Source organism: Cibotium barometz, chromosome 3 (assembly GCF_041138505.1).
Source record: "Cibotium barometz isolate CiBa-2024 chromosome 3, ASM4113850v1, whole genome shotgun sequence".
NCBI lineage: Eukaryota > Viridiplantae > Streptophyta > Polypodiopsida > Cyatheales > Cibotiaceae > Cibotium > Cibotium barometz.
In genome coordinates this window covers 8,826,200-8,842,530 of record NC_141048.1, presented here as the reverse complement: position 1 = coordinate 8,842,530, position 16,331 = coordinate 8,826,200, and the positions used below count along the sequence as shown (strand labels likewise).

The following is a 16,331-nucleotide window of genomic DNA, read 5'->3' as shown; positions in this document are numbered from 1 at the left end:
TGTACACACAATATGACTTTGTGGACAATGTTTTGTGAGTAAAATAGACAAAACCGACTTGATTACGAATTCATACCTTTTTCCTATAAATAGGATCATTAGGCATTCATTAGAATCATCATTCAAAGATCAAGAGGATCCATTTGTCAGAGTCTGCAAGGCAGCAAGGACACAGTGGTGGATCAGAAGGAGCTTCTCTTGCTCGATTGCAAGTAGAGGGTTGCAAGGATCTTTGGTACGTATCATGAAGTTGTGAATCAGCAAGATCATTGTATATATAGCATGTGTTGGCAATATATAGTAGATTAGGTCTATCTCTCCTTCTCTTTTGTGTCTTTGTTAAACATAGGATTAGCGTTAATCTTCTTTGCTTAGCGTTAATCATGAACATGCTTCCGCAACGCATGTTACATCTTATCTTCATAAAGGGAATCACTTCCAATAGTACTTTCCAAAAATTTGATACATAAGAAGTGATTGATTCCCCTTCTTTTTGTCCCAACCAATCCCATTTTTTGCGTATGTTCTTTGCTAAATTGGGAGGCAGAAACTAAGCATAAAATTTGCTTTTGAATTCAGCTCATGTAGCAATGGTGTTGTCGGAAAGCTTCTCGGTCAACCACCAATGTGTTGCAGTCCTCTTCATGTATATGCCAACATGTCTAAGCTTTGATCCCTCCGTAAACTCTCTCTCATGAAAAGCAATCTCAAACTCGGAGATGAAAGATAAGAGTTTCATCACGTGAAATAGAGCTAGGAGAGCCAAATAGTTACATTTCCTCTCTCTTATATCGCAGTTGTCCTTAATTGCGGACTGCAAGTGCTCCAAGCACATCCATATGTTCCATGTATATTCATGTGTTCCAAGTACATCATATACATCCGTATGTTTTCAAAGTACTAGCACCATCTGGTGAGCTCGTGCATCTGGTCTTTCCCATATATGTGGTGCCTTCTACTCGTTTGGCAACATCTCTATGCCTTTTCTTTGATCGATGTCCTTGTTCTTGATGGTACATCTTCATGGCCTGTCACATGTGTTAGATATAATAAATGTATTTTTACCTTCTGCAAAAACTAGACATAAACTATTGTGCTTATTCTTTCTATCTTTAGCGGTGCATTTGTCCTATTAACTACTTATTTGCTATACTAATTCTTTCAATTTGCTACTTTCCTTAGTGCTAGGCTTCATTATGGCTAAGTCTGCCCTGCATCTCCGGAGGTTTGACAGAAACTCAGTACGAAGGGCTTTGTGTGAATATATGCTCTTATGTGTGTGTGTATGTGTGTGGAGTGCGTGTGTGAGAGCATATCTTGATACAGAGTTCTACACCCACTATTGGGCACCGATGACGTTAGCGGGGATGTCATAGTATCTAGTCCATTCTATGCATAATGGAGTTGATAGTTATATAGTCTTGTGGGTTGACTACCATGAGTATATAACATGCACGTTCCTAAAAGGTGAATTTGGGCATGTTCCTGGATTCATTTAGGTATATATATATAAGCTAATCAACAAATAAGTATGCATCATTCGCGTCTACTGGGTATTCCAGGTATTGGCCAGGTAGTCTGGAGCCAGTGGACTATCACATGCCATAAATCCAAGCATTGTCCACGCATAAAAAATAACACACAAAGTCAAAGAAATTCAAACATACATCAGTATGCAGTGCATAAGTAATGATCCTCCTGTTCATGGATTGTCTTGTCTGGTTTCATCGAAACCATGTTGAGCCATGTGGTCCCCAAGGGAAACCGCTCAGATTCTCGCCCAAGGCCATTTGGTCACTAGGTGTAATATGGGGAAGCTTCGGAGAAGAATCGGTAACTTCAATACTCAGAATTCAGCACTCTTTTCGCGACGGAAATTAACGCACAAACTGAAAAGAGATGTGGAGAAAATAGAGAGAGAGAGGGAGTTATGGAGAGGACACAATATTGGGTCCCAATTACCCTCTGTAGGGCCCCCACCACGGATGGTGTATTTGCTTTATTAGAATGATGTGAATCTGAAAAGAAAATACAGAATTCTTGACCTTTCTTGGCTGGGAAATCCCTGCCCTTAACCTTCCGTTCTCCACCCCTTTGCTTAGCAACTCCCTTGGCTTGTCTAGCCCTTGATTTGCTTGAGCTCTTGGTGAATAATGAGATGAATGAATGGGGTTATGGGCAATTCTATTTATACTACCCCATTAGGAGCAGTCGGCCAGCCCAGAAATGTCCCACAACTGGAAATTCAGCATTAAATGCTGAATTAAATCTCATTAAATGATGCGTTTTTTTCCTAAAAGGCTAGGCATGATGCGCGTGCTTCCAGAGAGCTGGGCACAGCTTTTGCCCATAATCCAAGGGCTGGGCAGCCTGTATGGGCTGCCCCATACTTGCCCTGCAGCCATATAAAGGCTGTAAACTCCTGGAAATTGCCTTATGCTTGCCCTAGGGCTGTCCTACAGCCCCTCCATGGATGGTGGGTTCAACCTGGGCCTTCCTGGCCCTCATGGGGGTGATTCCACACCATTCCTATGCCCACACTAAGATCCGGGGTAGCCCTATGGGCTGGCTCCTTGTCCTAACCATTATCTACTCAGTGATCTGGCATCCGGTACCATACTTGATACACAGAACTAGTGACATCATTCTAGAGGGAGACTCACAGCGTGGACTGGCACTGTTTCATGTGCAGGACAGTGCACACCTGACCTTGGACTCCTGTGTAGGACAATGCACACCTGACCTCGGACAACTGAGATGGATCCCTGGCTGACTCGTCCCGGACTGGGCTCACATGGGACGAGTTCACCATCCCAGGTCCTGCACCTTCTGTACAGAAATGTCTACGTGGCATCCAAGTGCAGGATGCACGTGACATCCCCTTCTGCTTAACTTGACGGAAGCTGCATAGCCTCCAAATAATCCGTCGATAACGCCGGATAGTCTTCGAAAAACTCTTTGTCGAGCCATACCGCTTCATGAGTTCCTCGGTCCTGAAACTTCATGAGGAACTGTCGTAGTCTTCGGCGTGAGCCATGCTTGAAACGGTGCAGAAGGATCTGTTCTGGAACCATAACTTCTGCTTCATCCACAATGTCTGGTTCCGCTTCGTCTCTGGCCTCTAAAGGGGTTGGACCTGCATATGGCTTTAACCAACTGACATGAAATACATCGTGCATAGTCCAACTCGGAGGTAGCTTTAACTGCATAGACACCTCATTAATCTTTTTCCTGATGGGAAAAGGTCCGAAGCTCCTGAAAGACAACTTTGGGCATCGCTTGCCCACCTGCTTCAATCTTTGCTTCATAATCCGAAGATAAATCCAATCCCCTTCCGAAAACTTCATATCCCTTCGGTCTTTATTGGCCTGTCGAGTGTAGGTCTCTTGCGCTTTAGCCAATCTGTCTTTTACTGACTCTAAGATCTCCTGGTAAGACTCCGTCACTCTGTTCATCTTTGGTATTGAAGACGAAGTCCTGGTTAACAACGACTGGAAAGGTCTTCCAAACGCTGCCTCATATGGAGTCCTGCCAATAGTTGAAGAAAAAGAGTCATTCAAAATAGCTTGAACTAAAGGCAAATACGATTCCCACTTACCTTGCTGATCGTGGACATAACACTTCAACACATCAAAGGCCAACTGGTTGTATATCTCTGTCTGGCCGTCTGTTTGTGGGTGGAATGCACTGGAAAAATTCAACTTAGTACCAAAATTATCAAACAATGCCCTCCAAAAATGACCGGTGAACTTGGCATCTCGGTCCGACACTATGGTTTTAGGAATCCCGCCAATTGGGTACCAATGCTGAATGAACAACTGGGCAACATCCTCGGCGGTCACATTGGCCCTGCAAGGAATAAGCATAACAAATTTGCTAAACCTATCAACAATAGTTAAGCACTGCGTATTACGCTTACTCGGACTAGGAGACAGGTTTGTGACAAAGTCCGTCGAAATGTCTTGGAAAGGGCCCTCAGGAATCGGCAAGGGCTGTAACAACCCTATCTTCTTTCCACGAGGAGCTTTCACCTTTTGACAAATGTCATAGCGTTGTACATAGGTAAACACATCACGTCTCATCTTTGGCCAATAGTATTGCCGTTCCAATTTCTCCAGAGTTGAATTCATGCCCCTATGACCACCTGTAATGGCGTCATGGGCATCATGGAGAAGAGCTGCCCTGAACGACTTCATGACACATAGTCGGCCTTTGTAGAAAAGCCGACCATCGTGTAACAGAAAATGGCATGGTCATGTGGCATCCAATGCTTGTACCCACTGAGTACCGAATTTCTCGGAATCCGCGTACGTGTGCTTCATGTCCTCTAGTCCTGTACCCACAAGATCAAGTCTAGTGGTCTGAATCGTAGACACTTGTCCCTTCTTGCTCAAAGCGTCGACCACTGGATTGGCCTTTCCTGGAAGGTACTCAATCATACCACCGAACTGTTGGAATATTTGACTCCAGCGGTGTTGTCGATCACTCCATTGTGCACTTGGCATTGTCTGAATCCAGCGTAATGCCTGATGGTCAGTGCGAACGTCGAACTCACGGCCATACAGGAAATGTTTCCAATGTTTCAAGGCCTGTATTACTGCTAGGAGTTCACGATCATAAATTGAGTAGTTCTTCTCGGCGGGCAGTAACTTACGAGACATGTAAGCTACTGGATGACCATTCTGCTGCAATACACCTCCAATTGCGATGTTACTCGCATCGGTGATCACCTGAAATGGATCGTCCCACGAGGCAAGTGCTAAACAAGGTGCTTCTGATAAAGCCACCTTGAGGTAGTGGAATGCCTCCAACGCTCGTGGAGTCATTCGAATCTTTTGCCTTCTTGTTTTCACTCCCTTTAGCAGATCGGTGAGATTTGCCGAGAGGTCAGAAAACTTGTCGATGTGGGTGGAATATGCCTGGCATATACCCACAAATGATCTGATGTCATAGGCTGTCTGAGGTACTTCCCAGTTGACAATCTCGGCCACTTTAGCCGGATCAAGTCGAATGCCTTCAGCACTAATTATATATCCCAAGTAATGCACTTGGAACAGATAAAATTCTGACTTCTTTTCATTGACATAGAGCTTGTTGCTTTCCAGCAACTTAAGGACTTTCTCCACATCAATGTCATGCTGTTCAACCGTAGTTGAAAATACCAGTATGTCGTCCAAAAATATGAACACACACTGTCCAATCAGATCCCGGAAAACACGCATAATCATGCGGTACGCTCCTCCAGAGCCAAGATCTGCGTCTTTTGCTCATCCAACTTGGCTGTCTGTTCTGCGATTGCTCGCATCATCTACTGGAACATTCAGCACTCTTTTCGCGATGGAAATTAACGCACAAACTGAAAGGAGATGTGCAGAAAATAGAAAGAAAGAAAGAAAGATATATTAACGTCTGCAAAAGGCCAAAATTGGCCTATGAGACAAACAAGTAGTACAATGATGTTCCTCCAGTCATCAAGAGGAAAATGTGGAGTGAGAATAAAATGTACAAGTATGACAACACGACCATAGGGGACTCAATGGTGGTGTACAAACGAGAGGGTGTGGATGGAGTACTAGGGCTACTAATGCATCTCTATATGCTGAAGGGGTGATACAAGTATGATATGTTATCTACTCCTAACTCCATCCAGTCCCATAGTCTGGGTACAATATGTCATACATCCGATCTGAGGATGCCATAAATGTCTGGAACATGCATCCTGGATCAGAGTGAAAATGTGCCAGCTGCTCTTGGACCTCCTGCTGGTGTCAAGACCGGATGGCCGCGATCTCTCTGTGGTGTAGCCGTGGTGTCTGGTAGCCAGCTAGTCTGGGTCGTCGCCAGGAGAGGACACAGTATTGGGTCCCAATTATGCTCTGTAGGGCCCTCACCACGGATGGTGTATTTGCTTTATTAGAATGATGTGAATCTGAAAAGAAAATACAGAATTCTTGACCTTTCTTGGCTGGGAAATCCTTGCCCTTGACCTTCAGTTCTCCACCCCTTTGCTTAGCAACTCCCTTGGCTTGTCTAGCCCTTGATTTGCTTGAGCTCTTGGTGAATAATGAGATGAATGAATGGGATTATGGGCAATTCTATTTATACTACCCCATCAGGAGCAGTCGGCCAGTGCTACTGCAGTCGGCCAGCCCAGAAATGTCCCACGACTGGAAATTCAGCATTAAATACTGAATTAAATCTCATTAAATGCTGCGTTTTTTTCCTAAAAGGCTGGGCATGATGCGCGTGCTTCGAGAGAGCTGGGCACAGCTTTTGCCCATAATCCAAGGGCTGGGCAGCCTGTATGGGCTGCCCCATACTTGCCCTGCAGCCATATAAAGGCTGTAAACTCCTGGAAATTGCCTTATGCCTTCCCTAGGGCTGTCCTACAGCCCCTCCATGGCTGGTGGGTTCAGCTTGGGCCTTCCTGGCCCTCATGGGGGTGATTCCACACCATTCCCATGCCCACACTAAGATCCGGGGTAGCCCTATGGGCTGGCCCCTTGTCCTAACCACTATCTTCTCAGTGATCTGGCATCCGGTACCATACCAGATACACAGAACCACTGACATCATTCTAGAGGGAGACTCACAGCGTGGACTAGCACTGTTTCATGTGCAGGACAGTGCACACCTGACCTTGGACTCCTGTGCAAGACAATGCACACCTGACCTTGGACAACTGAGATGGATCCTCGGCTGACTCGTCCCGGACTGGGCTCACATGGGACCAGTTCACCATCCCAGGTCCTACCTCTTCTGTACAGAAATGTCTACGTGGCATCCAAGTGTGGGATGCACGTGACACGAGGACCGCCCGAGAATTCTTGTATAGTTATCTGGGTCATATGGTCGCAATGACCGTCTGACTGCGAAGTCCAATACAGTCAGTTGGGCCATTTGGTCGCAATGACCGGCCGACTGCGAAATCCCTAACAGTCATTTGGGCCATCTAGTCGGAATGACCGCTCGACTGCAAAATCCAATACAGTCATCTAGCCCATTTGATCACAATGATTGCTCGACTGCGAAGTCCAATATATCTGGCATCATTGCTATCCAATGGGTCATCTGGTATCGTTGCCTCTCATATACAAATCTCATTCTAGCATCGTTGCCGTCCAATGGGTCATTTGGCATCATTGCCACCCAAATACAAATCTCGTTCGAGCATCGTTGCCGTCCACTAATGGGTCATCTGGCATCGTTGCCCCACCCAAATAGAAATCTTGCTCATTGGGCTATCGTGCATCGTTGCCACCCAAACCAGAGCATGTCCAAGTAATCATTATAAGCAGAATAATGAGCAATTCTAGTCCAATATATATATACAATGAAGAGGGCTAGAGGTACAATCCCTCCCTCTTGAATCTGTCTTGACAACAAGATGTCGATATTCTTGTACTTCAAATATATCTGAACCAACCACTTCCTCACAAACTCGAAGTATATCTGGATAGTCCTTGAAGTATTTCTCTGGCATCCATTTCGCATCCATTTCCAAGAGAAACTTTCTGATCACGGTCTTCCTACGTTTTCTCACAGAATGAAACACAATCTATTCTGGCTCTTCCATCCTTGATGGATCCTTCAATACAGGCTCCTCTGGGGGTAACCCTGTACATGGTTTTCATAAACTGTCATGGAAGGCATTCTATATCCTCCAGTGATATGAAAGGTTCAACCGATAACATACACGGTTGATCTTCTTGGTTTCTTGAAGAGGTCCATATACCATCATTCCCTGACTTCGGAAATCCAAAGATAAAATCCATAACAATACTCTCCCATAGAACTGTTGGTGTTGGACTCACACACTCACACACACATAAACCTGCACATTAGGGTTAGGTGCAAGAAGAAGAAGCTCACACAGAAATGAGAGAGAGAGAGAGAGAGAGCCAAAAGTGTGGTGGCCACAAAATGCAAGTCAACCCTTGCATGTGTGTCACATCCATATAATATAGAAGTACAAAATATTATATGTAGAGTGTCCACTGTCCTTTCACACTTGATATCCAAGGGAAAAACCACATGGGAAAAAGTGCCCTTGGTTAAGCCCTGTTCACACACAGTACTACATAAGTGAGCATATGCCTACAAATCCCCCCTGTAGTGAAAGTGTGAACCTGTACAAGGTAGCAGATCACTCTCTGTATGAGAGTAAGCCCAAAGCTTTGCGGAAAGCTTCAAACTTTTCTCGAGGTAAAGCCTTTGTGAATAGATCTGCAACATTATCTTGTGTAGGATAGTAAGATAAACTGATTTTCCCTGCATGTAACCTCTAGCTGACATAGTGATAATGATCTCAATGTGCTTGGTACGTGCATGAAATACGGGATTTTGTGCCATGGCCATAGCACTCTGGCTATCAGAGAGAATGGTGGTGGGTGTCTGTTGACACTCACGAAGATCAGTCAATAATCTCCTCTACCATACACAATCTACTGTAGCTGTGAAGACTGTCTTGTACTCAGCCTCACAAGTAGATGTGGCAACAGTGGGTTGTGTTTTGCTCAACCAAGATATGCATGAACTGCCAAGAAAAAAACAATTCCCATTGGTGGATTGCTTGGTATCATAATCACCAGCCCAATTTGAATCACTGTATGCATAAAGCTGCAAGCTGCCCCCCTTGGGATAGAACAAACCAAGATCCAGGGTACCCCGAAGATAACGAAAAATGCGTTTGACTGCTTGCCAATGCTTTGTGCCTGGGTTGTGCATGAATTTGCTCAACAAAGACACCCCAAAAGATATGCCTGGCCTCGTGTTAGACAAGTAGATGAGGCATCCCACTGCCTGGCTGTAAATGCCGGCCTCAAAAGGCTCTCCAATATCATGCATAGTAAGCCGTACACCTGGTTCTACCGGAGTAGAAATGGGCTTACATTCATCCATGTGAAACCTTTTTAGCCAACTTTTTATGTACTTAGTTTGCTGCATAACAATGCCATCATTTGTATGCATAAACTGTAGGCCGAGATAGTAGTGTAAAGGTCCCAAATCTGACATATCAAATTCACCTTTCAAATCAGCTTTGAAATCTGAAATTTGTGCTTTGCTAGTACCTGTAATGAGCATGCCATCTACATACAAGATGACTATGTTGGCACTGGTTTTCTTCACATACAATGTGCTTTCAGTTGGATTATTCACATAACCTTGGCTGGTTAGATGAGCATGTATTTTATCATACCAAGCTCTTGGAGCTTGCTTTAACCCATACAATGCTTTGTGTAACCTGCATACTTTATGTTCCTCACCAGGAACTACAAAACCAATGGGCTGATTTACATATACTTCCTCCTGTAAATCCCCATTTAAGAATGCAGTTTTGATGTCCAATTGATGCACTTTCCATCCTTTATGTGCTGCCAATGCAATCATTGATCTTATTGTAGTCATTCTCGAAGTAGGAGCAACAGTTTCCCCATAATCTATTCCCTTTTTCTGGGAGTAACCTTTAGCCACAAGTCTTGCTTTGTACCTGTCAACCTTTTGGCAATTCCACAAGATCCCAAGTATTGTTCTTCATGATAGAAGAGATATCATCTTGCATAGCTTGCACCCAATGCTCATTCTCATGTGCTTCTTCATAAGGAGAAGACTCTTCTGAATCAAAGAGACCACCCATGGCTAATGCAGACTCCCCATGATGCATATTCAATGCATGGCTGGAACTAGCCCTTGTTCTACCTGTGAGTGGAGTTGCAAGTTTGCTTTCTTGCAAAGTTTTCAACAACCATCTTGGCACCGACTTGGCTGTATGCCTGTTTGCTCTTCCCTGACAAGATCTTGCACTTCTTCCATAGAAGGGGGCTGAATGGCTGGATGTTCCACTTCTTCCATAGAAGGGGGCTGAATGGCTGGATGTTCCACATGTGCTACATGAGAATTTTCTTGTGTAGGGGCTGGCTGATCTGAATCTCCCTAATTGCAATGGGTAATAGTCCATCAAACATGTCATGTATGCTTGTATCATTACTTTTATACAAGCTGTACATGGGCTGTACTGAATTTTCAGTAAATACCACATCTCTACTGACAAAAATCCCGCGTGTTGTTGGATTATAAAGACGGTATTCTTTGCTCTCATTGCTGTAGCCCACAAAAATGCATTTTATTGCTTTGTCATCTAGCTTTGTTCGGAGTTGTTATGGCACATGTGCATATGCCAAACACCCAAATGTACGCATATAATCCACTGTTGGCTTTCGGCTATACCAAGCCTCAAATGGTGTTATGGTTTTCAAAGCTTTTGTTGGACACCTATTCAACACATGAGTTGCACACATTATAGCTTCCATCCAAAAATTAGGAGGCAACTTTTGTGCTTTCACCATGCATCTTGCCATCTCCATGAGAGATCTATTTTTCCTCTCAACTACACCATTCTGCTGCGGTGTACAAGGCACAATATATTGGTGTTTGATGCCCTTTTGAAGCATATAATCCTTGAATGCATTTGACATGTATTCTCCACCTCTATTTGAGCGGAGTGTTTGGACTTTACATCCACACATATTTTCAGCCATTGCTACAAAGTGTCGAAAGCATGTAAACACCTCTGCTTTCGCTTTCAAGGGGTAAACCCAAGCAAACTTGGAGTAGCCATCAATGAATGTGACGAAGTAAAGATGCCCTCCTATGGATGGTGTCCGCATTGGACTACATACATCACTATGTATGAGCTGTAATTTACTTTCAGCTCTAACAACTCCATCTTTGGGGAATGGTTTATGTTGCATCTTTCCCAAAATACACCCCACATACATCATGTCTTGTTGGAGAGGCGGCATATTATCAACCATATGATGATTCTACAAAAGCATCAAACTCCGAAAATTTACATGCCCAAAACGAGCATGCCATAGCTCTGCATCATGCATAGCAGGAGTGTGGGTAGCCACTGTATTTGCATCATAAGTACGCTTGTCATAGCTGTCCAGCTTATAGAAGCCTTTGTATCGTGTTCCAGAAGTGACTATTTCATAACCCTTTGATGGGTCTTTTACCAAACACTTCCCATCTTCAAATTCAACCTTTAAACCTTGGTCGTTTATGGCTGAGACGGAGAGCAGATTTTTCTTTATCCTTGGAACATACAATACATTTTTCATACATATATTGGCACCATTGGTTGCAATAAGTATGACATTGCCAATTCCCTTTACTGGATATGTGGTATGATCTGCACATGATACATTTTTCATACATATATTGGCACCATTGGTTGCAATAAGTATGACATTGCCAATTCCCTTTACTGGATATGTGGTATGATCTGCACATGATACAGTGCGGCCATTTGAAGCATAAACCAAGTGCTGAAATACATCTTTGCATGAAGTGATGTGGCTCGAAGCACCACTATCAAAATACCATGATACATCCTGTCTGTCAGATGCAATGTAAGACATATCATCGTCTGAAGCACTTGGTGTGTCAATAGTGCATGTGACCAAAAAAGTGTACTCTTCTTGAATTACATTAGCCGATTGCTATGCTGTCATTAGAAGAGTCTGCTACTGCATTGCCTGCTATTAGCAGTCATCTCTTGTCTATATAGTTACACTAGGGCCTCTGTTGTGGGTGTGCCCGCCCGATTTAGGTGTTTTCTCATTTTTTCCCACTTTCCCTATTTTTTTCCTATTTTTCCCGGGTGTGGGAGGCTGTCCTGTTGCTGTTTGTTGATCCAGATGATGGCTAACTATCCCTGTTGCTCCCCGACCTTCCCTATGTGCTGGCCGACTGGAGGTGGGAGCAGGTCGTGGGTCTTTTGCTGATGTCGGCTGTCTTTGCTACTGGCCAACCCCTTGTAGGGGCCATATAAAATGGCTCCTTGGCCCCCCACACATTGTATTGGGTATTCGGGTTTTCTCTTGTGTATATAGTAGAGTTACACGCCTCTCTCTCTCTCCCTCTCTATTGCTATGTTTTTTCTGCAGTACTTGCTCTTGTGTTCTTAAATTTTGTCTTCATCTCCGTTGCATATTCTGACATGGTATCAGAGCTCTAGGCTCTTGATAGATCTTGGGAACTGAGTGAGCAAGAGGGGGGCTGTTGTGCTGCTGATTGGTGGACTGTTTTGGATTGTCCGGGAAGAGGAGAAGCAAGAGGAAGGCGGGCTGACTTGTTGGACAGCCACTTGCAGGTTTAAGTTCTTCTTTTTTCCCACCCACCGACCCTTTTCAGTTACACCCTTGCAATGGCAGATTTACTTGAGATGGTTGAGAAGCATGTGAAGATCCCGACACTCCCCACGTTCCCAGTGGACCGTCAGTTGGATGGGAACAACTATGGCATATGGAAGGTAATGATGGAATCTGTTTTGGAGTCTTGCGACCTTGCTGATTTCATTGTTGTTGGGGTTCCACGGCCGGAGTTAGAGGAAGGGGAGTTAACCCTCGATTCGGAAGGAACGCGAGGCATAGGCATAGTTGTGGGATTGTGTCAATGCCAGGGTCCGTTCTTTCATTTTCCTCAACTGCACAGCTTGAGCCCTTGTGCGATGAGGCTAGACAGCAAGTAAAATGCAAAGGAGAGCACCTCAAAGATTACAAGGCTTGTGGCCAGAGTCTAGACTAGCTGGCGCGTAGCACAAGGGTCCCCTGTCTCAACTAAGGTTGCTCCACTGTCGAGATTCAGCCCAAGAAACACAATTCTCTTGAGAAGACCGAATTAACGTTCGCTAACGTCCTCCATCAAGCACACCTATCAGTTCTACGATCTGGACACCAAGCTCACAGATGTGGAGACGCAGGCTGGCCGACATCAAGGCGATGCAGGCAATCATTCAGGCATATCCCGTTGATCCCTTCACCACTCTCACTCTTCCCAAGTTGAGCTCATTTTCTTATGGCACCCCACGCCTCCCCACATTTGTCCTCCAATGATCGCCAAACTACGGTGGAAACACTGGCGCTCCCTTCTTCGACATCAATGAAGATGGTCTTGCGCACTATTTGAACTAGTCGAAAAAAATTTGGGGAAAAGAATTGGGGAAACGATTCTGTGCACGCCCCACTGCACTGTGCATTGTGTGCGCACGATACATGTTCTTCTCCAACCATCCAGCGTCCAATCAGCAATGTCTGGCTCTGCACAGAGTACCGTCTTTGGACCCTACCCCTTGTAAGGATTCCAAAGAGAATTGTTGGAAACTCTCCCACCACAATCCACATTGTATGTGGAGTCCTGAAATGAGGATTCTTCACAAAACAAACACATTCACACACTTTTGTATGGGCACTCCCGGGAAGCCTTCTTCATGGAGATAAATGTCCCAAATGCTTTTAGGGTTCGGCTGATTTGTACAGTCTGTTTTAATGATTTTAGGGAAATCAAATTCTTCAAAAAACAGTTTTTGGGGTTTTTAAAAGGTTTTTTGAACTGTCCATTGTTTAGGTCCGTAGTCTGTCTGTACAGCTCTGTACAGGTCTCTTCTCTGTCTGTACAGCTCCGTAAAGCCTTGTGATGGAGAGGGAGAGAGATGGAGTCTCTTCCTTGATATGTGTGCATAATAGGCCCCAAACTTGCCTTTAAATATGGGCTGCCTTGCTTTTCCCATGCTTTTGTTAAAAGCTTTATTAATACGTTTCTCCACTTATGAGATCCATGCTTGTGGAAAGAGTCCATACATGAGATCTCCTTGGCCTTTTACATACCCTTGAGGTGCCCACGCTTATAATGTGTGAAAGCCTTTACTCACGGGCTTCTTTTTTTTGTCCGGCCTTGTATTATTATAATGTGGACCTACAGGCACAGATATTAGCATATATGAATCATAATGCTGTAAATTATGTCAAGGGTGTACTTACCACCTGCAAAACACATAAGACCAATCTTTTAGGTCCAAACAGGTGTGCACATTCCCGTCCATAGGGGTGCCTAGGCGTCCTTAGTCCTTGGACTATCAATTATGCACATGTAAACTTGGATAGTCACCCATCTGATCTTTTGTATTTTGTAAACCACACCCTGCCATGGAGTACAGTGTGAGTCTATGCAATCGCCATCACTGGTGAAGTTATGCCTGCAAAGGTGCAGAAGACTACTCTGTGGGGGGCATGTGATTTGGCTTGTTGGCCTTGTGCCCTGTTAAGAACTTGGGACTCACACCTCCTTAGAGGTGGCCAAAAACTTTAGGTTTAGACAGTTATTTTTTCGTTTTTCTTTCTTCCTGATTTGCAGGCTAGCATTGTGAGGGTAATTCTCCCCGCGTCCCCCTCTCCCCCCTTCTTTTCCCAAGGAAGCTGGACTCCAAGCTGTTTGTTCCAATGTCTCCTCTAGCTGTTCCACTCTTCAGCGTTTGGATGTACTTCACCCTGTCCATGTTTAGTCCACTGCCCTTGTTTCTCTCGTATGATCGGTCTCATACTGCGACTACACCTTGGTGAACTGTGCTGTCTGCACCACTTTGTAGAATGACCCAATTTGGCTGATCTATGCAATCACCATCACTGTTGAAGTTTTGCCTGCAGAGGTGCAGAAGACTACTTTGTGGGGGGCATTTGATTTGGCTTGTCTGTCTAGCCCAGGGCCTGCTATGTGGCCTGTTAAGAACTTAGGATTCACACCCCTTTAGAGGTGGCCAAAGACTTCAGGTTTAAGACAATTATTTTTTTATTTTTCTTTCTTACTGATTTGCAGGCTAGCATTGTGAGGGTGGTTCATGAAATTTATTTTAGCTATTTTTGGTGTCCTCGACTCGCAGGTGTATCATCTTGAAGGTGGCATACTCAAGTACTTGGAAGAAGTTCCTCCAACTGAAAGTATGTGGGAAGGAGAATGCTTTGTTTTTGATAAGAGAGTATCAATAGAGCATGGGCTAAAACCAGGAACATATAAGTTGTGTTATGCATGTAAAATGCCTGTAAGTGATGATGATATGCTATCAGCGGCTTGGGAAGATGGAATTTCTTGTCCTCACTGTATCCACACTAAGTCTCAGAAAGCAAAAGAGAGGGCAAGAGCTCGCCAAAGGCAGTATGAATTATGGGGAGCAGTGAGTGGACTCGATAAGAGTAGGCGTGTAGGGCATCCACAAGCAAAAGATTTTCAGGGGCAGTGTGTTTATGGATCCAGGCTTATCAGTGCTTGTTTATTGAAGAATTGACAAAAGCTTGGTATCGCATAGTTGAGATCAATGGATCTTTTTGACATTTTAATATTTTTGAGTATTGTATCCCCCCCTCCCCCTCCCTCCCTCTCTCTCTCTCTCTCTCTCTCTCTCTCTCTCGTCTTTTCATTTCATTTTCCATGTTCACAGTCTACACCACTCGGAACATGTGTAATACATGTTGGTCTTTAAAATCTTTCTTCTCTCTGAGTGGCAACTCCTTTATGTCAATATTTCATTGTGCAGTATTTCCCCTATGGATTGGTGAGATAGCTTTGCACCCAATACAAAATCTCTGGTTCATTTACTGGTCACAACGTTTGGCTATTTGATTGTCCTCACTATGCAACCAGCTGGGGCTTAGAATCAAAGTAGTGAATGTTTGCAAGGAAGAATTGTTACTTGAATGCAATGAAGCAGCTGGGACTATCAAAGATTGCTTGTGTTAGCTAGTGGAAGAAAAAGAATGCTCAGATACTCATATGTCATGAGCCCTCTATACAGCCTCCTTTGAAGGTTAAATCAGTATCTTATGAACTATCTTCGCTAAGGCAAGCTGTTTTTTGTTGCATATCCATCCTAGGACAAGGGGGCTTTATCTTTAAACACAAAATATGCATTTTTATGCAAAATGTAGCTTTCAACAGTAAAGAGAAAAAGCGTGTAGTAGAGAGAGAGAATACAAAAAGCGCGTGCTACACAGAAATTGCTTAAAATTGACCCGGATCACTTACTGATGATTATGAACCCATAGTAACAATGATTTTTTAAGTTTCATCTCAATTTAGTTCTCTGTTTATTACTCATCTAATGATGCAAAATATTCCCGCCCATTTCTTCCTCTGTTAGTTTACTTGTCTCATACTTTGCCTTGTTTCGCATGCTCTTTACTCTTAGCTTTTGGGCTGTTCGTCACGCATCACTTCTAGGCCACTCAAATCTCTTTACTCTTTTCTCTAAAACGCATTCTAAGGTTTATCTAGTGATCTATTACAAATCTCCTCTACTGTTGTCATCATACTTAGTATGCATATGCCTATTACATGAAGTTGTTTTTGCTTCGTAAACACTCCCTCTCAAAAGGAAGTTCATGTTCTCTATCCCAAGTTGCCATCTAAACTTCTCCTGCTTCTCCTTGGTTAATGCTTATGTCATGAGAGAAGATGTTTGATCATTGGTATTGATATACAGATTACAGAATCTCCTT

General features: G+C 44.0%; 1 protein-coding gene across 1 annotated transcript in view; it reads left to right on the top strand.

Moving 5' to 3' along the window:
- Window positions 1–15,431, top strand: part of LOC147639675 (uncharacterized) — a 55,814-nt gene extending 40,383 nt beyond the window's left edge. The window contains exon 5 of the mRNA XM_086772619.1: window positions 14,720–15,431. Within this exon, the coding sequence (XP_086628745.1) occupies window positions 14,720–15,121 (402 nt within the window). The 3' untranslated portion in view covers window positions 15,122–15,431. The remainder of the gene's footprint in view (window positions 1–14,719) is intronic.
- The last annotated feature ends 900 nt before the right edge of the window (window positions 15,432–16,331 follow it).